At 37.2% G+C, this 23,386-nt stretch overlaps 2 protein-coding genes across 2 annotated transcripts; both read right to left on the bottom strand.

The window, feature by feature from the left end:
- Window positions 1-2,253: 2,253 nt before the first annotated feature.
- LOC121506023 (guanylyl cyclase-activating protein 2-like) lies at window positions 2,254-12,771 on the bottom strand. The gene is made up of 4 exons (XM_041781546.1): window positions 12,571-12,771; window positions 8,753-8,902; window positions 2,492-2,603; window positions 2,254-2,390 (listed from the first exon to the last, which is right to left on the bottom strand). The coding sequence occupies exons 1-4, from the start codon at window positions 12,769-12,771 to the stop codon at window positions 2,254-2,256; spliced, it is 600 nt and encodes a 199-aa protein (XP_041637480.1).
- Window positions 12,772-17,746: 4,975 nt separating this feature from the next.
- LOC121512281 (guanylyl cyclase-activating protein 2-like) lies at window positions 17,747-22,896 on the bottom strand. Its single transcript, XM_041791460.1, has 4 exons — window positions 22,699-22,896; window positions 22,445-22,594; window positions 17,994-18,102; window positions 17,747-17,874 (listed from the first exon to the last, which is right to left on the bottom strand). The coding sequence occupies exons 1-4, from the start codon at window positions 22,894-22,896 to the stop codon at window positions 17,747-17,749; spliced, it is 585 nt and encodes a 194-aa protein (XP_041647394.1).
- Between the last annotated feature and the right edge of the window lie 490 nt (window positions 22,897-23,386).

Raw genomic sequence — 23,386 nt, 5'->3', positions numbered from 1 at the left:
GAGAAGTGGTTCATGTTAGCAGCCGATGAGAGGCAAGAAAGAGACTCAAAACAATGTTTTAATCCTGCACAGCAGTGATCATTGGCATCACACACATGATTTCACACAGGATGATGTATTTGACATTATAAGTCAGCACCAGTTCCAACAATAGGCTACAAATCTGCTACTAATAATGCTGACATAGCAAACTTCATGGCTGCCATTAAGAGTCTACAGCAGTGAGACTCCACATGTGGCTCTTTTGTGGTGATTTGTGGCTCTTTTGTGGCTCTTTTGTGGTGATTTGTGGCTCTTTTGTGATGATTTGTGGCTCTTTCGTGGTGATTTGTGGCTCTTTTGTGATGATTTGTGGCTCTTTTACGTCTAACCCTAAAACCCTTAAAAATATCAACTTTAACCTCAGAAATGATAAATTGCAAGCACCATTAAACATTTTGTTCCCCACACTCCCACAGTTGGCTTTGATTATCAACCTTTATTTTTTTGTTGGTATATTTTCATTGCCCTTATTTGGGATTTTCCCCCTTTTTTGCCACTTTTGATCTATTTTTAAAGCTTTTTAAGCCCAAGTTTGTCACTTCTTTGGCCCTTTCCACCATTTTTTTGTTGTCCTGCTTATTGCTATCGCAATTTTTTCCACTCTTTTGCCTCTTCTCATCCATTTAAGCTGCCTTTTTCCATTGAATGCCACTTTTTTCCAATCTTTTCCATATTTGTCCATTTTAGTCTCTTTTCACTCATTTTTGCCAAATTTTTTGCCAATTTTCCCACCTGTTACTCATTTTTTGTTATGAATTTTTACTATTTTTTGCTGTTTAAGCTGCTGATTGACATTAAATGCCACTTTTTCTCATTGTTGACAGTTTGTCCCATTTTATTTACTCATTTTTTGCCACATTTTATTGTTTTTTCACATCTTTTGCCACCTATAACTTATTTTCTAATCAATTTTGCCACCTTTTCTTCCCATTTTGCCATATTTCATCCATTTCTTGCCTCTTCTTTGCCAGTTTTTGATCATTTTGCCACTTTTATCCATTTTAGTCTATTTTCACTCATTTTTTGCCATAGTTTATTACCATTTTTGCCACTGGTTACTCATTTTTTGTTACCAATTTTACTATTTTTTTGCTGTTTATGCCATTTTTAATTTTTTTCTCCTTTTTTGCCATTTTTTCTGCTTCTTGCACATTTAAGCTGCTTATTGCCATTGAATGCCACTTTTTCTGATTTTTGCCAGTTTGTCCCATTTTATTTACTTTTTTTTTGCCACATTTTACTGTTTCACCATTTTTGCCACCTGTTACTCGTTTTTAATCAATTTTTGCCTCTTTTTCTCCCCATTTTTGCCAACTTTCACCCATCTTTGGCACTTCTTTGCCGTTTTTTTGACCATTTCACCACTTTCATTTATTTTTACTGCCACTTTAACCCATTTTTGCCACATTTTACTCCTTTTCACCGTTTTTTTCACCTGTAACTTATTTTTTAATCAATTTTTGCCACTTTAACTCATTTTTTGCCACTTTTCACCACTTAAACTGTGGCTCTTGCAAAGATATTCATCAACAATCTGTCTCTTTGGCTGATTAGGGTTGAGTAACACTGATCTAAAGATAAACAGTTCACTGCAAGCACAGGTCACACTCTTGATGAGCAAACAGGTTTGTGACTTTAAACAGAGATATCTCACTGAGACTGGTGAACTCAGAAAAGTTCTCTATCTGGAGGAAATCCTCATGTAGACGAATATTTGACCCCACACTACAGTAGAGCTTTTAGAGAGGAGGTATTTGCTGTCAACTATGGACACCCATTGCTGCAGGAGGGATACTCGTCTCTGCAGGAGGGGTGTGATGACCATGATGCCGCCGGCACCCTGTTCCTGTGTCCTCACACCCGTCTATCCTTGTGTCGGACTTACTGAGCGCTACCAATGGCTATTTTGATCAGTTTTTATTAGAAAGTTAGAAGCCTACACATCATTAGAGTTTGCATCATATAAGAAAAATCCTTTAAAGAATTTCAGGCCACAAGGTCAGCAGTCTCCATGTGATGTTAGAGTTCCACTGAAACCACACACTCTGGACAGAACCCTTCTTCTTCACGGTGCTGTGGGTCCATTCCAAGACTTCCCAGAAAGACTGCAGTCCGCACGCTGCTGCATCCCAGCACCAGTCTTCTCACACCGCTGGTTCACAACCAGCCTCCTCTCCATTTGGCATGCTCGATGGAACTAAAGGACCGGCTTCAGGAGTTCTCTGTCAGTTTCCTGTCACACATGTACCTCTGGATATATCCATTAGGGTTGACATCGAGTTTGAGGAAGCCCTGCAGCCACGGACTCCTCTGAGCCCCTTCCACAAACTCCTCCAGGGTGATCTGATCTGCAGCACAAACACAGAGAGTCCAGATTAATAATCTGACTTTAGATGAAGGAAACCTGGTCTTTAAAGAGCCTTTATATTTTAGTATGAGGTCAACATACTGTCATGGTTCACGTCGACCTCTTGAAAGATTCGCTCGCACACTTGCTCTGAAGTTAGGGTTACTGTTCCCGTTTCGTCCAGTATGGTGCCTCTCTTTATCTTGTAGATAATCTGAAAGACAACAAAGCAGTCTGATTTAGTAATGACGCATTTCAAGGGATGTTCATGCCAGTGTCAGAAAAATCCTCACAAATATTTGACAGATTCATGTCAGACATGTTTGGTCCCAAGAGTATCGACCCCAGTATCTAATACCCTTGTTCTATTAGAAACCAATGCATCTATGTCTGCATTTCTACCAGCACCTCTAACTAAAAAGGCCTGAGCTGAAGGATGCCAGCATGTATAGCATAAACCAGCGTTACTGAACCTGTCTCAACCAAAGAGCCAAACTGCTGACAAACACCTTCACAGGAGCCACAATGTGAGAGAAGAAAGACTGAATCCACGTTGTTAGATCTGATAATGAGCGTCTTTTAATCCATTTTTAATCAATTCCCGATCATTTATCTCGGATTTTTGCCCAGGGCATCGCCATGTTATTTACTGCAATGCATTGTGGGAGGTGTAGTCAACCAGCTGGGTCTCTGCTGCTATGAGGAATGGCACAAATGAATCGAACTGCAAAAAGCACATGGACTTTTTCTCTGTTTATATGTAGATAATGTTTATTTTTTCACTGTTTTGTCCCCAAGAGATGGGGAACAAGTCTGTGCAAAGGAAAAGTTTAGTCACTAAAGTTTTCTGTGTGTTATGAATAAAAATCATCTCTGAGTTTCAAATCCCAATTTGTCTTTTTCTTCTGTCTTTAGAGTCCTATAACTTTTTAAAAATGTAAGTGACATTACTGTGGTAGATATATTCTTAAAGCCCAGGTTGTCCTGAAAAAAAAGGATGTATAGAGCTTGACTGTGCACCACAGGGTTGATGTTTGACAAGGTTTTTATGACAAAAAGTCCAGACGAGACATGATGGTGAAAAAAATACCTGTGAGCTCTAAGGGTTAAGTGGTGAAAAGGTTAGAAAATGTCAAAAAAAGAATTGTAGAGTGGCACAAAGGGACAAAAAATGGCAGGAAAAGAGTTGAAAAGAGGTGAAAATGAAGCAAAAGGGAAAAAAAGGGAAAAAGTATCAAAAATAAAATAAAATAAAATAATAATAATAGCTACAATGGATGAAAAATGGGCAACAATGGATGAAAGAGTGTCACAGAGGGGACAAAACAAACAGGACCTGTGGTTAAAAAGGGTTAAAGAGGCAAAAAAGGGAAAAAAAGGGAAAAAATGGGTTAAAAGAAACTAAACATGTATTACAAAAGTAGCCTGGCGAAGCAGTGAAAAGGGGTTACTGAGACTAACAAAAATAGATCTGTGATGACTAAAACTGACTAGAACTAAGTTTAGTTTTCATCAAGATGACTAAAACTAAAATGTAATGTAGTTTGATTTCTCCACTGTGGGTAAATCTGTCTAAAACAGCTCATCTGTATCTATTCTGCCTCTCAGCTGTAGAAAGCAGGGACCCCAGGTTTGGCAGAGAACACACTACCATGGTTTGGTTCCAGATTTAGGCAGGAGAATAAACGCTTGGACTAAAATGTTTTCAGTGAGTTAAATTAGACTAAAACTTAAAAGGGTAGAAATGACTCAAATGTGACTAAAACAAAAAGACATTTCATCTAAAGACTAAAACTAAAAAAAGCCGCCAAAATGAGCACTGATCTGGATTAAATCTGGCCCTCGATGATCGCTGCTATTATATACAGATAGATATACTAAATAGATATATAGATATATAGATATATACATATATATATATATATATAGAGATGTAGATATATAGACATATAGATATATAGATATATAGAGATGTAGATATATACATATATATATATATATAGAGATGTAGATATATAGACATATAGATATATAGATATATAGAGATGTAGATATATAGATATATAGGTATATAAATATATAAACATATAGATATATAGGGGTGTATAGATATATAGAGATTTATAGATATATAGGGATGTATAGATGTATAGAGATGTATAGATGTATAGGGATGTATAGATGTATAGAGATGTATAGATGTATAGAGATGTATAGATATATAGGGATGTATAGATATATAGAGATGTATAGATGTATAGAGATGTATAGATGTATAGAGATGTATAGATGTATAGGGATGTATAGATGTATAGAGATGTATAGATATATAGAGATTTATAGATATATAGGGATGTATAGATGTATAGAGATGTATAGATGTATAGAGATGTATAGATGTATAGAGATGTATAGATGTATAGGGATGTATAGATATATAGGGATGTATAGATGTATAGAGATGTATAGATGTATAGGGATGTATAGATGTATAGAGATGTATAGATATATAGGGATGTATAGATATATAGGGATGTATAGATGTATAGGGATGTATAGATGTATAGAGATGTATAGATGTATAGAGATTTATAGATATATAGGGATGTATAGATGTATAGGGATGTATAGATGTATAGGGATGTATAGATGTATAGGGATGTATAGAGATGTATAGATATATAGGGATGTATAGATGTATAGGGATGCATAGATGTATAGGGATGTATAGATGTATAGGGATGTATAGATGTATAGAGATGTATAGATGTATAGGGATGTATAGATGTATAGAGATGTATAGATGTATAGGGATGTATAGATGTATAGGGATGTATAGATATATAGAGATGTATAGATGTATAGGGATGTATAGATGTATAGAGATGTATAGATGTATAGAGATTTATAGATGTATAGAGATGTATAGATGTAGAGGGATGTATAGATGTATAGAGATGTATAGATATATGGGGATGTATAGATATATAGGGATGTATAGATGTATAGGGATGTATAGATGTATAGAGATTTATAGATGTATAGAGATGTATAGATGTATAGGGATGTATAGATGTATAGAGATGTATAGATATATAGGGATGTATAGATATATAGGGATGTATAGATGTATAGAGATGTATAGATGTATAGAGATTTATAGATGTATAGAGATGTATAGATGTATAAAGATGTATAGATATATAGGGATGTATAGATGTATAGAGATGTATAGATGTATAGAGATTTATAGATGTATAGAGATGTATAGATGTATAGGGATGTATAGATGTATAGAGATGTATAGATGTATAGAGATGTATAGATGTATAGAGATGTATAGATATGTAGGGATGTATAGATATATAGGGATGTATAGATGTATAGAGATGTATAGATGTATAGAGATTTATAGATGTATAGAGATGTATAGATATATAGGGATGTATAGATATATAGGGATGTATAGATGTATAGAGATGTATAGATGTATAGATGTATAGATGTATAGAGATGTATAGATGTATAGAGATGTATAGATGTATAGAGATGTATAGATGTATAGATGTATAGATGTATAGAGATGTATAGATGTATAGATGTATAGATGTATAGAGATGTATAGATGTATAGATGTATAGATGTATAGAGATGTATAGATGTATAGAGATTTATAGATGTATAGAGATGTATAGATGTATAGGGATGTATAGATGTATAGAGATGTATAGATGTATAGAGATGTATAGATGTATAGAGATGTATAGATATGTAGGGATGTATAGATATATAGGGATGTATAGATGTATAGAGATGTATAGATGTATAGAGATGTATAGATATATAGGGATGTATAGATATATAGGGATGTATAGATGTATAGAGATGTATAGATGTATAGAGATGTATAGATGTATAGAGATGTATAGATATATAGGGATGTATAGATGTATAGAGATGTATAGATGTATAGATGTATAGATGTATAGAGATGTATAGATGTATAGAGATTTATAGATGTATAGAGATGTATAGATGTATAGGGATGTATAGATGTATAGAGATGTATAGATGTATAGAGATGTATAGATGTATAGAGATGTATAGATATGTAGGGATGTATAGATATATAGGGATGTATAGATGTATAGAGATGTATAGATGTATAGAGATGTATAGATATATAGGGATGTATAGATATATAGGGATGTATAGATGTATAGAGATGTATAGATGTATAGAGATGTATAGATGTATAGAGATGTATAGATATATAGGGATGTATAGATGTATAGAGATGTATAGATGTATAGAGATTTATAGATGTATAGAGATGTAAAGATATATAGGGATGTAAAGATATATAGGGATGTATAGATGTATAGAGATGTATAGATATATAGGGATGTATAGATGTATAGGGATGTATAGATGTATAGAGATGTATAGATGTATAGAGATGTATAGATGTATAGGGATGTATAGATATATAGGGATGTATAGATGTATAGGGATGTATAGATGTATAGAGATGTATAGATATATAGGGATGTATAGATATATAGGGATGTATAGATGTATAGAGATTTATAGATGTATAGAGATGTAAAGATATATAGGGATGTATAGATATATAGGGATGTATAGATGTATAGAGATGTATAGATATATAGGGATGTATAGATGTATAGAGATGTATAGATATATAGGGATGTATAGATATATAGGGATGTATAGATATATAGGGATGTATAGATATATAGGGATGTATAGATGTATAGAGATTTATAGATATATAGGGATGTATATATGTATAGAGATGTATAGATGTATAGAGATTTATAGATGTATAGAGATGTAAAGATATATAGGGATGTGTAGATATATATATGGATGTATAGATGTATAGAGATGTATAGATATATAGGGATGTATAGATGTATAGAGATGTATAGATATATAGGGATGTATAGATATATAGGGATGTATAGATATATAGGGATGTATAGATGTATAGAGATGTATAGATGTATAGAGATTTATAGATGTATAGAGATGTAAAGATATATAGGGATGTATAGATATATAGGGATGTATAGATGTATAGAGATGTATAGATATATAGGGATGTATAGATATATAGGGATGTATAGATGTATAGAGATGTATAGATATATAGGGATGTATAGATATATAGGGATGTATAGATATATAGGGATGTATAGATGTATAGAGATTTATAGATGTATAGAGATGTATAGATGTATAGGGATGTATAGATGTATAGGGATGTATAGATATATAGGGATGTATAGATGTATAGGGATGTATAGATGTATAGAGATGTATAGATGTATAGAGATGTATAGATGTATAGAGATGTATAGATATGTAGGGATGTATAGATATATAGGGATGTATAGATGTATAGAGATGTATAGATGTATAGAGATGTATAGATGTATAGGGATGTATAGATGTATAGAGATGTATAGATATATAGGGATGTATAGATATATAGGGATGTATAGATGTATAGAGATGTATAGATATATAGGGATGTATAGATATATAGGGATGTATAGATGTATAGAGATGTATAGATATATAGGGATGTATAGATATATAGGGATGTATAGATGTATAGAGATGTATAGATGTATAGAGATTTATAGATATATAGGGATGTATAGATATATAGGGATGTATAGATATATAGGGATGTATAGATGTATAGAGATGTATAGATGTATAGAGATGTATAGATGTATAGGGATGTATAGATGTATAGAGATGTATAGATATATAGGGATGTATAGATATATAGGGATGTATAGATGTATAGAGATGTATAGATATATAGGGATGTATAGATATATAGGGATGTATAGATGTATAGAGATGTATAGATATATAGGGATGTATAGATATATAGGGATGTATAGATGTATAGAGATGTATAGATGTATAGAGATTTATAGATATATAGGGATGTATAGATATATAGGGATGTATAGATATATAGGGATGTATAGATATATAGGGATTTATAGATATATAGAGATGTATAGATGTATAGATGTATAGATGTATAGATATATAGGGTTGTATAGATGTATAGAGATGTATAGATGTATAGAGATGTATAGATATATAGGGATGTATAGATATATAGGGATGTATAGATATATAGAGATGTATAGATGTATAGAGATGTATAGATATATAGGGATGTATAGATATATAGGGATGTATAGATATATAGGGATGTATAGATGTATAGAGAAAGCAGGAAAACTATCCCAGGACAAACACTGGGTTTCAGTTAGGTTTTAACCGAGGATCAGACCCTCTCTCTTTTACCTTAACTATTTTCCGTAGTTCACTTCTGTCGAGGCGGCCGTTGTCGTCGCCGTCGAACACTTTGAAAGACCAGCGCAGCTTGTCTTCAAGTTTACCTCGCAGGACCAGATTGAGAGCCGCCACGTACTCTATGAAGTCCATCGTGTTATCCTGAACAAAGAAAACCATTAAAAAATGATCATTAAGATGCAAACGTGGACAGCAGACTAACTCAGCACTACCGTCATTTCATAATAAGGTCCTCAGAAACACTTTAGTGATTATATAACAGTGTGAGGAGGGGGGCTGATTACCTGGGCCCACAGGGAGGGGCTAAAGTGTTTTTATTTTCTTTATAATTAGTGTCATTATTGGATCAAAAGCATCTACATCAGTGATAACCATGGCTCCAAATCCACATGTGGCTCTTTTATGTCTCAACTGAAATTTTATTCCCCCCAGAAAACCTTTAGAAAGGGAAACTAGACCTCAGAAATTATCCATTACAAGTCACATTCATCAGTTTAAATCCTTAATTACAATTTTTTTAACCTTTTTTTTTTTCTTTTTTTTTGCCACTTTTAATCCATTTTGTACTGCTTTAAATCCACTTTTGCCATTTCTTTTTGCCCATTTTTCTACTTCCATCCCATTTTTGTCTCCAGGTTTTTGCCTCCTTTTTTGTGATTCCCCACCCCTTTTTTTTGCCATGTTTTGCCATTTAAGCCATTGTTTTTCAGCATTCTTGACCATTTAAGTCACTTTTACACTCATTTTTTTGCCATGTTTTTGCTGTTTTAGGCTTTTTTTTCACCTGTAACTCATTTTGGGGTAACGTCTCACCAATTTTTGCCACTTTCTGCCATATTTTGCCACTTTTTCTCCCTGTTTTTCCACTTTTTGCCCTTTTATGCCTCCTTTTCCACTTTTTTGCCACTGTTTGACCGTTATTTTCCCCCTTAAAAATTATCCTTATTGCCACTTTAATCAGTTTTGCCACTTTTCACCACTTGTGGCTCTTGCAAAGGCATTTTTCAACATGTTGGCTCTGTGGTGCAGAAAGGTTAAGTAACACTCTAAAAGAATTGCTCAACAAACTGAAATTTATAGCAAATAGATTGAAATAAAATACTGGGGGGCTCTGCTCCTCCTTTAAAAATGTCCTGTTGTACAGTAGCATCCCTTAATGATGCAAGTAAATTTGATTTAACCATAGTAAAACATGCTCTTATTTTTGGATGATATGGTTCAGAATTACATTTAAATGCACAGATATTTGTAAAAACAACACATTTGTTGCTTGGCTAGCCAGTTAAGGGGGGCCTGTGTAATATTCTTTCTGGGGGCCTAAAATCTCTAGCTACGCCCCTGCTGCTGGGGAACACCTTCATTCATAAACAGCATCTATCAGTTACATACATGACATAACCACTCTGATCTGGGCTAAAATTATGAGCAGACCTGTTTTAGAGCAGAGCAGACACAGAGCCACACACACTCCCTGGACACACTTGAGGAGGTTTGTTGTTTGTTCAACCTTCTCTTTTCATTAACTAATTTGTTTTCTGAGCGTTTTCTTTTCCCCATCCGTTTATCTCTCCCCATGCATGTCGAGATTGCTGGTTTTGTTGTTCTAGTTTGGCTGTAGTTCAGTGATAGTCATGTTTTCTCTTTGTTTTCTTTTCCTTGCTAAATAGCTGATTTTTGGTTAGGTAGTTTTGGTTCAGGATGGTGACTGGTCCAGTGGCCCAAAGCGTGGTTAGCCAAGTTCACCCAAGGAGGGGGCGGAGTCATGTTTTGGGCCGGAATCATGAGGAGAGAGCTGATAGGCCCCTTTAGGGTCCCTGAAGGTGTGAAAATGACCTCGGCAAAGTATCTAGAGTTTCAACTGACCACTTTCTTCCATGGTACAAAAAGAAGAACCGTGCCTTCTGTAGAAAAATGATCTTCATGCATGACAATTCACCATCTCATGTTGCAAAGAATCCCTCTGTGTCATTGGCTGCTATGGGCATAAAAGGAGAGAAACTCATGGTGTGGCCCCCATCCTCCCCTGACCTTTAACCCTGTTGAGAACCTTTGGAGCATCCTCAAGCTAAAGATCTATGAGGGTGGGAGGCAGTTCACATCAGAACAGCAGCTCTGGGAGGATATTCTGACATCCTGCAAAGAAATTCAAGCAGAAACTCTCCAAAAACTCACAAGTTCAACGGATGCAAGAACAGTGAAGGTGATATCAGAGAAGGGCTCCTATGTTAACATGGAACTTGGCCTGTTCAGATGTTTTTGATTGAAATAGCTTTGATTTCAGTAAATATGACCTCCTAATGCTGCAGATTCAATGAATGATCATTTTCACTTCTTTACAACCAAAAAATGTTTTAAAACTCTGTCGTGCTTAATAATGTGGAACAGTGCATTTTGAGGTTTTAATTTTTAAAAAATACATATTTTTATCATTATGGTGTTTGTTCAAAAACATTGGAATTATGCTCTAACGGTTGATGACTTCAAAATATTCTGTCATTTGCATTGATATTTATGAAAATCAGAGAAAAATGTCATTTGCATAATAATGTGGAAAGCGGTGTATAAACTTCTACATTCATTATCCTCTCACAGCCACCATGTAAAGCAGGCCTTAGCAGGCTTATAAAACATGGAAACACACTGACAACCTTTAGGCCAGGGGTGTCAAACTCACGGCCTGGGGGCCAAATCCAGCCCGTTGTACGGTTATACCCGGCCCGTAAGATCATATCATATTTGTATTAGAAGTTTCCCACTAAGGTCTGCAGACTTCAGTACAAAAATGTAAACTTAACCCTGATGATTTCAAAATCCTCAAGTCATGAAATTTAAAAAAAGGCTAAAAATAATGACATGAAATGTCAGGATGTGGTAAAGAAACTGTTTATTCATTTCATTTTTTCAATTTTGCATCTCAAAATAATGACTTTAACTTATTATTTATTCTCATATTCTGCCTTTTCAAATTTATAGATTTGACTTATGTCTTTTTTTACCTTTAGGTCACAATTTTATGTCAGATTTATTTTTTTCTCATTATTTTCTAATTTTATGTCATGTTTTGCCTTTTCAAATTTATAGATTATTAGAATATTTTGACCTTTAAAACATAATTCTGACTGTCTTTTTCATATTTTCCTTTTTTAAACATTATTCTAACACTTAATTTTATGTGTTGACCTTTTAAATGAATAAGTTTAACTATCTATCTCAGATTTTGAGCCTTTAAATGTATAATTTTGACTTCTTTTAATCTCAGAATCATTTATCATCAGTGCTAATTTCCCCCCTAGTTTCTTACTGTTGAAAATAAGGTTTGTGGTTGAATGCTGACCCTGTCAGGGTCTCAAATTAGACCTAAATCCAGAATCTGGCCCCTGCTGAGATTGACTTTGACCCCCCTGCTTTAGGCCTTTTAAAGTGAAGCTGTATGACATTATCCTCCCATGCTGTGCATCGTTGAACTGTTTGAACTAGTTTTTTGCAGATATTTGATTTTTTTGGTTTAAACTGTGTACACAGATCTAGAGAAGTGTTGTCATGACCAAATCAGCAAAGATTCTTGTGCCACAAGAAAACCAAGAGCCCCACTTCGATATTTCTAAGTGGAAAAGGTACTCAAAATAGATTTGGAGGATCCCATTTTTGTTGAGACTCAGCACCTTCTGCATTTGTCACCTGGTGACTGTCCCAATTTAATCGATCTAAATTTCTGTGCAGGTTAACGGGCAGTTAAAAGCTGTTTTTCCTCCACCTTATTGGACCTCCGTTTGCACATTCACATGAGAAGACTCCAACCTTTTACTCACATTATTCATGTCAAACGCTCTGAAGATGTTGTCCATGTATTCTGACTCAGGCGTACCGGTCTGGACCCCAAACATCCTCTTGAACTCGTGCAGGTACAAAGATCCGCTGGGACACTCCATGATGAAGGACTTGTAGAGGTCCTGGATGCTCATTAGCTCCAGTTCTTCATCCTGGGACTGTGTTTGCTGGTTTTGTCCCATGCTGAATCCAAATCCTCCTACAGCAGATACTCAAAAGTTCTTCTTTGTGCCTCCAGTGAGTAAAAACCATGTGCATCAGTAGTGTAGTGTCCTCAGGAGCACCTGCAGAGGATCGCTCTGTCGTCTTTTCATGGCGGCTGCCAAAGGTCTCCACTACGGCTCAAAGGTTGAGTGCAATAACTACATGAAGATTATTTTTAGCCAAAGTCTCTGGCAAGCTGTCTTTAAAACACTAATCCTCATGCCTTATCCTATGTTGAACCTTCAACAACCCGGGGTCACTGGTGCACTTCATATTACGTCTTACTGGGAATGACGACTCACAGTAGCAGCTCTAAGCCTTTTTTCCCATAAAGCTAGATTTATGGAAGTCTGTCACAATGTCACACTGATAACATCCTGCTTCCTGTCGATGCTTAGACTAAAGAAAGCTGTGTTTCACTGAAGGCCTTTACCATTAAGCAGAAATGACCCAAGCTAAGTGAATGTCACCTCCTACAAGAAGCTACTAGAATATGCAGATGATCCAATTATTTTGCATTGCTCATTTACAAAACAACCATTCTTTCAGTAAATATGCCATAAAAATCTGATATTTTTTCAGACCAAATTCATAAAATATGTGAAGGCCTGCAGTTCATCCCTAAAACCAGTCCCTCCGTCCTGTTCTGCCTTTAGAGTAGGGGTGTCAAAGTCAGTCTCGGCAGGGGCCGGATTCTGAATTCTGGTCTAATTTGAGACCCTGACAGAGTCAACATTCAACCATAAACTTTATTTACTACAGTAAGAAATTATGGCGGAAAAATTACCACTGATGATGAATGAGATTAAAAGGAGTCAGAATGATACGTTTAAAGGCTCAAAATCTGAGATAGTCAAACGTATTCCTTCAAAAGGTCAAAACACAAAATTAAGTGTCAAAATAATGTTTTAAAAAAAGGAAAATATGGTTTAAAAGGTCAAAATGTGAGATAAAATTTTAAATTGTGAAGCTTAAAGGTCAAAATGTTTGATTAAAAGTCTAAGTCAGGAGTTGAAAAGGTCAAAATATGATATAAAATTAAAAAATAATGAGTAAGCAAAATTTAAATATGACTTAAAATTAAAAATTGTGACCTAAAAGGTAAAAAGAAATAACAGAAGTCAAATCTGTAAATTTGAAAGGGCAGAACATGAGAACTGCAAAAAGCAAAATTGAAAAAATGAAATGAATACACAGTTTCTTTACCACATCCTGACTTTTTATGTAATTATTTTTAGCCTTTGTTTCAACGTTTTATGACTTGAGGATTTTGAAATCATGAAGGTTAAGTTTACGTTCTTGTTCTGGAAATCTGCAGACCTTAGTGGGCGTTGTATTGGATTATAACGTTTCTTATTGATCAACAAGGTTTGGCCAGTGGAGCATTAAAAAGTGACTCAAACTGTGAAGACCCATCATCTCATCCACCACTATATCATCACTGAGACAGTCCTCAGGTATCGGTCCCATTACCCTCACTTATAACACATTTAGCTGCAAACTCAGAGGAATTCCCACCCCTAACTTATTGGATTGTGTCTCTTCATCCCTGATCCACAAAGTACACATAATTATACGTGACCCAGGGCATGAACTCTTCCAGCTATTCACTCCCCACCCCTCTGGATGCATGTATGCACTGCACATGTGCAGAACGCTCGTTTTAGCAGGAGCTTTCTTTCTATAGCCGCATGAGCTCTTCTGAAGATCCATGCATCTGAAGATTGAATTTCTTTTTATATTTGTAAAACAGACCCAGTCAGTCTGTGGATGCAGCCCTTTGTCCTCAAAATTACAATATGAATTTTCCATGTTTTATGCTCCAGGTCATTGTCTTGCTGGAAAATTAATCTTACCCCAAGTCACAGCTGTAACGCAAACTGAATAAGATTGTCATCCAGGATTTTCCTACGTTATGCTGCATTGATTTTACCCTCCCTAGCCTCCTAGAGCGGCTGCCATGAAGCATCCCTGCAGCATGATGCTGCCACCACTGTGCTTCACAGTGGGGATGGTATGTTTGTGATGATGTGGGGTCTTCCAAACACAGCGCCTGGTCTGATGGCCAAAAATCACCATTTTGGTCTCATCAGATCAAAGAACTTTCTTCCTCTTGACCATGGAGTCTCCCACAGTCCTGGTGAACTCTAGTCCAGATTGAATCTGAGTTTTCTTCAACAGTGTCTTTCTCTAAAGCTCTGACTGGTGAAGAACCCGGCCAACAGTTGTTGTCTGCAGAGTCTCTCCATCTCAGCTGCTGAAGCTTGGAGCTCCTTCAGAGTAGTCATAGGTGTCTTGGTGTCCTCTCTCACTAGTCTCCTTCTTGCACGCCCACTCAGTTTGTGAGGGTGGTCTGATCTAGGCAGATTCACACATGTGACATATTCCTTCATTTCTTCATGATGGATTTAACTGAACTCTGGGGGATGTTCAGAGACTTGGAATTATTTTGTACCCATCCCTTTACTTCTACTTTTCAATAACATTTTTTCTGAGTCGCTTGGAGTGTTCTTCTGTATTCATGGTGTAATGGTAGCCAGGAATACTGATGAACCAGTGACCGGAGCTTCCAGACACAGGTGTCTTTATACTACAGTCACTGTAGACACATTTACTGGACTCAGGTGATCCTCATCTCACTAACTCTGAGACTACTAGCACCAGTTGGCTGGACCTCTGTTGAATTAGATCAGTCACTTTTATGCAGTTATTTTTATTTGACATTACTTTGTAGGAATCTGTTCTGACTTTGACATCAGAAAAGTATTTTTTTGTATGTTTTTTAATGATAAAGCTAAATTATATTGACTTTGACTGATTTATAAAATCAATAAAACGGTTAAACCATCAAGGGGGTGAATACTTTCACAGACACTGTATCACGTCGCTGACCTTGATTGTCGCCATAAAAATGATGAAATGTATGTGGCAAAAGTAAAAAGGCATTGGGATGTCCACCAATAACATTCTTGGCTTTAATTTTGAATTTCCAAGTATTTCACTGAGTTAAAGGGACAAACATGGCCCCGTAGGGGGAATTTAAGTGTGCTGGATTCTGGTGAATGAGGACTTTCTGTTTGCAAGTCAATGAAAAGAGATGCACACATGTGCAAGGGTGTAGAGAGGTGTCATGTTTTTTTTATTGAACTTTATTGATAGGTCATCTCTTTGACAACAGTTAGCAGGTAAAACATTCATTAGGACTCAACTTTAAAAGTGCTTAAAACATTGGTGTCTTTTTAAGGTTATCCTTTTAGTGAACAACAAAGACAAATATAAAGAGTAAAAAAACAATAGAAAAGCAAGCATTACAGTCATTCACTATTTACATGTTGACACTGCAAAACAAGAAGGCTGGGGCTCGAGTTCACAAGCATTACACTTCAAATAGAAAACAACCACAGAATAAGCTCTGATGCTAAGATGTGTTTAAACACAGCCAGTACATTTTCTGCTTTAAGCTTGAATGTAAGCCATAAATCTTTTTACATTTCTTTCCACAGGGAAAAGGCCTTTATGCTCTGACATCCAGTTTTCATTTCTAACCTGGTGATGTGGCAGCACAGTCAGATCACAGCGCCTCACCCAGGGCGCCCAAGCTCAGGATACAGAGCAGGCACCCGTTCTCAGAGGCTAGAGTCCCAGTCCAGTCCAGACCCGGCACTGTTTGGTGCACGTCTCCCCCCACTCTCTCCTTAGCTCTATTATCACCATGAAGGCAAAACCCCAAAGAATAATCTTTATGGGAATACCGCCATACCGCTTTGGGTCGTTCCTGATGCTCTTTTCAGGGTCAAAGTGGATGCAGGGCGATGGATGGGAAATGCTGAATGGTGAAAGTTTCCCAACATTGATTATTGCTACCTTAACAGCAGAGTCCTGCTGTTGAAGAGTGGACAGAAGAAGTAACCCTTTAAGCCAGTGGTGCTCAACCTTGGGGTTGGGACCCCTTTGGGGTCATGAGAGACAAAGAGGGGGTCTCCAGATCCCTTTTAAAAAAATCTAAGATAATTTTTTAAATTCCACTGTTGCCACTTTACACCAATTTTGCCAAATTTTAACCAGTTTTCATCATTTTTTCACACAAATTTTAACATATTTTTGCCATTTAACACTTTTTTGCCGTTTTAAACCCTTTCCATCACTTTTTTCTGCCTGTTTTTGCCACTTCTAAACCAATTCTTGCCACATAAGCCCGATGTTTCCTCTGCTGACCCATTATGGCCACTATTGACCCCATGGGTCCCATTTTAACCACATTTTACTATCTGAAATGCTCAGTTTTTGCCAGTTTGACCATTTTCTGCTATTATCTGCCTACTTTTTCTTTCTCAGTTGGCACTATTTTGCCAGTTTATATTGATTTTCCTCCCATTTTAGCAGATTTCCGACCATTTTTGACAATTTATTGCCTTTTCAGCCACTTTTAATTCCATTTTACCACTATTTTTGCCGCTGTAACCCATTTTTGCTTTTTGTTGGTTATTTATTGCCACTTCAGTTCTACTTCTGCTACTTACAAGATCCAACAATACCACATTTTCCACCATTTTTTGCCATTATTAACCAACTTTCTTTTCTTTTTTTTGTTTTTAACATAATAGATTTACATTTTTAAGATGGCTATATGCTACCCAAATCATTTAAAAAAAGACATTTGTTTCAGTGATAAGAGTGGTTATTTTTTCAGGTTAAATATAAAATATGGATATCACAGCTTAACTTTACAATGGACCAGGATCTTGCTGACCCCCAGTTTGTCTGGGCCCCAGAAAGCTCCCCCCTTATGGACGGCCTTGTCTCCACATGACTGTTCTTGAATGTTCATGGCTGCTCAGCCACCTTCAGGTCGTTGGGGGTCCCCGGTCTCTGGTACTTTTATTTTGGGGGTCGCCTGCTTTAAGCTGCCATATCACCCGGGTAGAGAGTGAAAATATTTTGGCTATGATGTTTTTAGAACTGTGCACTCTTTCTCCTCTGCTCCATCATCCATAAGGAAGGGTTCATGTCCAGCTTCAGCAGGTTTAAGAGCCAGGGGTCCTGCTTGGCACCTCTAATAAACTCATCCATGCTGATGGTTCCTGTGGGACAAAACAACAACAACATCAGAAAAACATTAAAGAACGATTATTTTTCTTAATGCTGGAAATAAATAACCCGTGTCCAGTCAGGCTATTAAAGCACATCCATGTATTCATACCATCGCCATCTCTATCAACAGCCTGAAATATTCGATCCACAACCTCATCGACTGTGAGCTGTCCATCCAGACCGCCCGTCTTCTGGCCTTTCTTCAGCCGGTAGATACTCTAGAGGATTCAGAGAGGAGGAAAGTTTTATTTTATCAATATGTATAAAAACACCAGAAATACTGAACCCGATAGTGGCGGTAGATGGAATTTTATCTTTTACAATGATCATTTTTACTGCCAAGTTTTAAAAATGTACAAACTCAGCACAAAAAAGGACATTTGTGTTTGGTAGATCATTTCTTTGTTGAATACTGTCAACACCTAGCATCAGCCATTGTGGCACTTGCCTTTTGACTAACATGTGCCGTTTGGGCCTGGATGTGCAAACTGGTTTCCCTCCAGAAAAAAGAGAAAGCAGGGACAGAGAGCAAGATGAGGATGATGAGGATAAAGCAGGGAAAGAGAGCAAGATGAGGATGATGAGGAGAAAGCAGGGAAAGAGAGCAAGATGAGGATGATGAGGATAAAGCAGGGAAAGAGAGCAAGATGAGGATGATGGAGGAGAAGAAAGCAGGGACAGAGAGCAAGATGAGGATGATGAGGAGAAGAAAGCAGGGAAAGAGAGCAAGATGAGGATGATGAGGAGAAGAAAGCAGGGACAGAGAGCAAGATGAGGATGATGAGGAGAAGAAAGCAGGGACAGAGAGCAAGATGAGGATGATGGAGGAGAAGAAAGCAGGGACAGAGAGCAAGATGAGGATGATGAGGAGAAGAAAGCAGGGAAAGAGAGCAAGATGAGGATGATGGAGGAGAAGAAAGCAGGGACAGAGAGCAAGATGAGGATGATGAGGAGAAGAAAGCAGGGAAAGAGAGCAAGATGAGGATGATGAGGAGAAAGCAGGGAAAGAGAGCAAGATGAGGATGATGAGGAGAAGAAAGCAGGGAAAGAGAGCAAGATGAGGATGATGGAGGAAAAAGCAGGGAAAGAGAGCAAGATGAGGATGATGAGGAGAAAGCAGGGACATAATTGCCATATATTTGCTTATCAGGCAGTAATTTGCGCTGTTTTCAAGCAATTCTAAATACAAATTTAAATTTAAAATTGCAATAATCTTAACAAATTTATTTGGGCAGAAATGATGCAGGTCTATCTTGAACAAAACATCCTACAGATCCAGTTTATATTTTCTTAAATATATTGTTCTTAAAAGTGTCCTGATCATTCCAAAGCCATCATCTAAAAACATGTTTGAGGTCAATAATTTTCACTGCTGCCCTCTGAGAAAGGAGAGGGGTCTGACTGCAGACCACAGATCTAACCCGCTCTCAGACCACTAGCCCTACTGTGAGACTCAAGGCCACCATCAGAGGGGTTAAAAGGAGACTTTTTGGGGCACAGACAAATAGGGGCGCATGAAATTTAGCAAAAACATGGTCCTTTGTAAAGTTAATTTGTGATGAGCATATCTTATATTTAACCTGAATAATGACCACTTCAACCAAACAACAAACAGTTTTATTTATATATGCTGTACAATATAACATTTTCAAACTGTAAAGCCATTTTCCTTAAACAGAATGACCTTTTTATTGGTAATGTTAATAATGTGGAACACTGAACTATCTGGGAGGTAATGCTAGACTTCATAGCTAAGCTCAAATCTGCACAAACGCCAGGATACCAGGGAATAAAGTAAAAGGAATTTAAATAACTTTAAGGAATAAATGATTCAATAATTGCAGAATAAAGATAAGTGGGTTAAAGGTGGAAAAACTGGGCAGAGGTAAGTGGTGAAAAGTTGTGAAGGAGGGGCAAAAATGTGTCTGAAGTGGCAAAATTTAGCTTAAAGTGGCCAGAATGGGCAGTAAAAATGGTGAAAAGCAGTGAAGTGGGTCCAATATGTAAACAAATGTGGCAGAGTGGGCTGAAACAGTGATGACAAGAGGTTAAAAAGTGGCATGAATAACTAATAAAATAAACTAAACTGACTTTTTAGCTCCAAAATGAAGTAACCTTTAGCTAGGACACCAGCACCATTGCTACTCATGTAGCACACATGCATCCACGCTACCAGTAAATCAACTGGGTTGTTTAGTGGCCCAGCCAGTTCTGTGGGCTGGTCCGTTGAGACCCCGCCTCTGCCAGAACAGAAGGGATGTAATTAGCTGGTACCGTGTTTCTGAAGGTAGACGTCGACCGCGTACATCCGTGAAATAACGAGGTTGTAAACAGTTATGTCAATGGTGGCTCGCTTTAGCTTTGTTAACATAGCTAACATAGCTACGTTAGCTATGCATGTAACATTACAACGTAAACCAATGTAGCGATGTTAGCTTGAGCTAACAAAGCTAAAATGAGCCACTGTTCGTGTTACTACTTCTAAAACTTGTCTCGTCTTAGCAACTGTAGCATAATCCAACGTAGGTTTGTTTTAGCTTTGGCTCTGCTAGTTATGTGTCTACATCGCCTATGTAGCTCACGCAGCTGACGTAGCTCTATTAGCTTTATATTTAGCCATGTTAGCTACATAGTACCTCATTAGCTTACAGCGCTAAGGTTTAGTCTTAGCTACGTTAGCTGGAGTGTTTTCATGGAGGAGGAGCTTTTTCCTGTTTTTGGTTTTGCAGGTGTGGTTTCTGTTTTTAATTATTGGTAGCAGAACCCTTACCTCCTCTTACCCCCATTAACCTACAATCTGATTTGATTCGTAAAGTTTTGCCGTGTGTTTCTGGTCTGACAGAAGAGGCGTCTCACAGTAGTGGTCTACGAGGGGGGCCATCATAGATCTAGACCAGTGATACTCAACGTCTGGCTCTGGAGCCTCATGTGGCTCTTTTCTGATTATTTGTGGCACTTTAATGTCTTAATTTGAAATATTATTCCCCCAGAAAACCTAAAAAAAGGAAAAGTTTTTTGCCTTTTTTTCCACTTTTTTGCCACTTATCACCCATTTAAGCTACCTTTTGCCATTAAATACCACTTTTTTCCTACTATTTTACCCATTTTGACATTTTTTTGCCACTTTTATCCAATTTTTGCCCCTTTTCACAATTTTTCTCCCAATTTTCACCCATTTAAGGTACCTTTAGTCATTAAATACCACTTTTTTTCCCCAGTTTTTGCCTATTTATCCACTTCTTGTTGCCACTTTTATTCCATTTTTGCCCTTTTCCACCATTTTTGTTGCTATTTTTCCAACCATTTAAGCTACCTGTTGCCATTAATTACCATTGCCTTCTCTTTTTTTTGCAAGTTTTTGCCACTACATCCCATTTTTGCCCCCTTTTTTTTTTTTTTACCACTTTTCACCCATTTCAGCTACCTTTTGCTGCTAAATACCACCTGTTTCCTGTTTTTTTTGCCCATGTTTGCCACTCTTGATTCGTTTTTGCCCATCTTAGTCCTTTTTCTTTTTTTTTAGTTATTTGCCAAATTTGAACCATTTTATGTCACCTATTAATCATTTTTTGTCACTTCTCACCCGTTTTTTGCTACTTTCTGACCCCTTTTCCTCTCCATTCTCACCCCTTTTCACCCATTTCTGTTGCTTTTTGACCATTTTTGCCACCTTTGACTCATTGTTAGTGCTACTTCAAGCTGTTTTTGTTTCACCACTTAGATTGTGGCTCTTGCAAAGGTATTTTCAACAACATGGCTCTTGGGTTGAGCAGGGTTAAGTAACATTGATCTAGACTGTCTAGTAAAAAAGGGCAGAAAGTTGCACAGGTAGGTAGGAGTAAATGTTTACAATTGGTAAAATAAATTTTAAAAAGAAGAAGAGAAAGGGCACAATGTGGGAGTGCATGTTTGGATTTTTTAACTGAAGATGCAGAAAATGTTGAAATAAAAATAAATGATTGTTGGATTTCTTCAGTTTGGCTACAAGACTTAAATTTCCATGTTGTGATCATCAGAGTCCATTTGTGATTGTCATCCATTTGTTTTTTGCATTTTTCTGTCATAGCTCTTACTTTTGACCAACCTGACGGATACAGAGCTTCTGATAAAACATCCAGAGCCTAACTGTTCATCAGCTCACTCTGACTGTGCTGAAAACTCCAACATTAGTCATTTAAGGGGTGAGAGTGAGCACAAAAGATTTGATCCAACTTTGAAAAGCAGCCTGGTTAGATTGGGCCTTAATTTGATTCTTTCTCCTCTGAGAGGAGAGCTCCCTGCAGATGCATTAAAAAGAGTCGCTGATGGCTCAGTTATTTTTGGCTGTTCTTTCCTGGCAGTGTGCTGCATTTGTTTGGCTTACTGGAACCTTTGACATAGCTGCTGCTAATGCAATTAGCAACACCCATTCTCACACTATAAAGTCAGCAGCTTTACTAAAAGTTTATTCTCTGCAGATAGTTAAAGAGAAGATTTTTAGAACAGGCAGGCATGTTAAAGAAGCTTTAGCTGCACCAAACATTCTGAGCAATTGTAGTTTAAGTTGACAGTCAGACTTACATCAATTATTGACCGCAGCTCCTTCCTGTCCACAAATCCATTGTTGTCTTTGTCATACACCTTGAAGGACCAGCGCAGTTTACACTCCAAATCTCCCCGAAACACCAGATTCAGCGCTGCCACAAACTCCAGAAAATCGATGGTGTTGTCCTGAAAGGTCGGTTCAATCAGAAGAGGAGGATAAGAACAAGGTTATCGGTCACATTTAGGTAAAGATGCACAGAAAGAAAGGCTGGAACAGCTTCTACTCTTACCCCATTTTTGTCAAAAGCTCGAAACATGTTCTCTGCATATTCCGACGCTTCCCCCGTAGGATCCACGCCGAAGAATCGCTTGAACTCGTGCAGGAAAAGTCGTCCACTCGGGCACTCCATCACAAACTTTCTGTACATGTCCTGAATGGCCTTGACATCTATCTCCTCACTGTTCTGTGTCGGCTGTGTCTGCCCCATCGCTGCTCTTTGGTTTATTAGTCCATATTCCTGTAGACTCTGGGAAAACTCCTCTGTGGAGTGTCCTGGCTTACGAGGACATCTCTCACTCTGGACTGTTTTTTTAATACCCGCGCACTCCTAAAGCCACAGTTTACGTTAGACAGGTGATTAGAGCGGCCTTGGGATTACTCTGGTATTATGTAGCTGGGGTTTCCTCTGAGTTCAGTAGGTCTGAGGCTGAGCGACGGTCCTGTGCAACTCATGGAGGAGTCAATGGTTCCAACATGCAAATTAGAAATATGAGGCCTGAGATCAGAAAGATCTGCAGTCCAGTAAAGAGAATGAGGTTTTGTCACATACTTTAAATGCCGTTTATTTTTAGTCACATTTTAGTGATTTTGTCCCTCTTCACAGGGACATTTACCCCCTCGCACAAATTTTTAAAAGTTTCTAAAAAGTGGCAAAAAATTCACCAAAAAACAGAAAAAATGGGTCAGGGTGGCAAAAA

The sequence above is a fragment of the Cheilinus undulatus genome, linkage group 1 (genome assembly GCF_018320785.1).
Source record: "Cheilinus undulatus linkage group 1, ASM1832078v1, whole genome shotgun sequence".
Lineage (NCBI taxonomy): Eukaryota > Metazoa > Chordata > Actinopteri > Labriformes > Labridae > Cheilinus > Cheilinus undulatus.
This window is presented reverse-complemented; position numbering and strand designations above follow the sequence as displayed.

Coding starts and splice junctions, on each gene's coding strand:
- LOC121506023 (XM_041781546.1), bottom strand. CDS start 12,771: ATGGGACAAAACCAGCAAACACAGTCCCAGGATGAAGAACTGGAGCTA. Junction 8,903..12,570: donor GAGCGTTTGACATGAATAAT/GTGAGTAAAAGG, acceptor TTCTTTGTTCAG/GATAACACGATGGACTTCAT. Junction 2,604..8,752: donor AACTACGGAAAATAGTTAAG/GTAAAAGAGAGA, acceptor GTTGTCTTTCAG/ATTATCTACAAGATAAAGAG.
- LOC121512281 (XM_041791460.1), bottom strand. CDS start 22,896: ATGGGGCAGACACAGCCGACACAGAACAGTGAGGAGATAGATGTCAAG. Junction 22,595..22,698: donor GAGCTTTTGACAAAAATGGG/GTAAGAGTAGAA, acceptor CCGACCTTTCAG/GACAACACCATCGATTTTCT. Junction 18,103..22,444: donor AGCTGCGGTCAATAATTGAT/GTAAGTCTGACT, acceptor TGAATCCTCTAG/AGTATCTACCGGCTGAAGAA.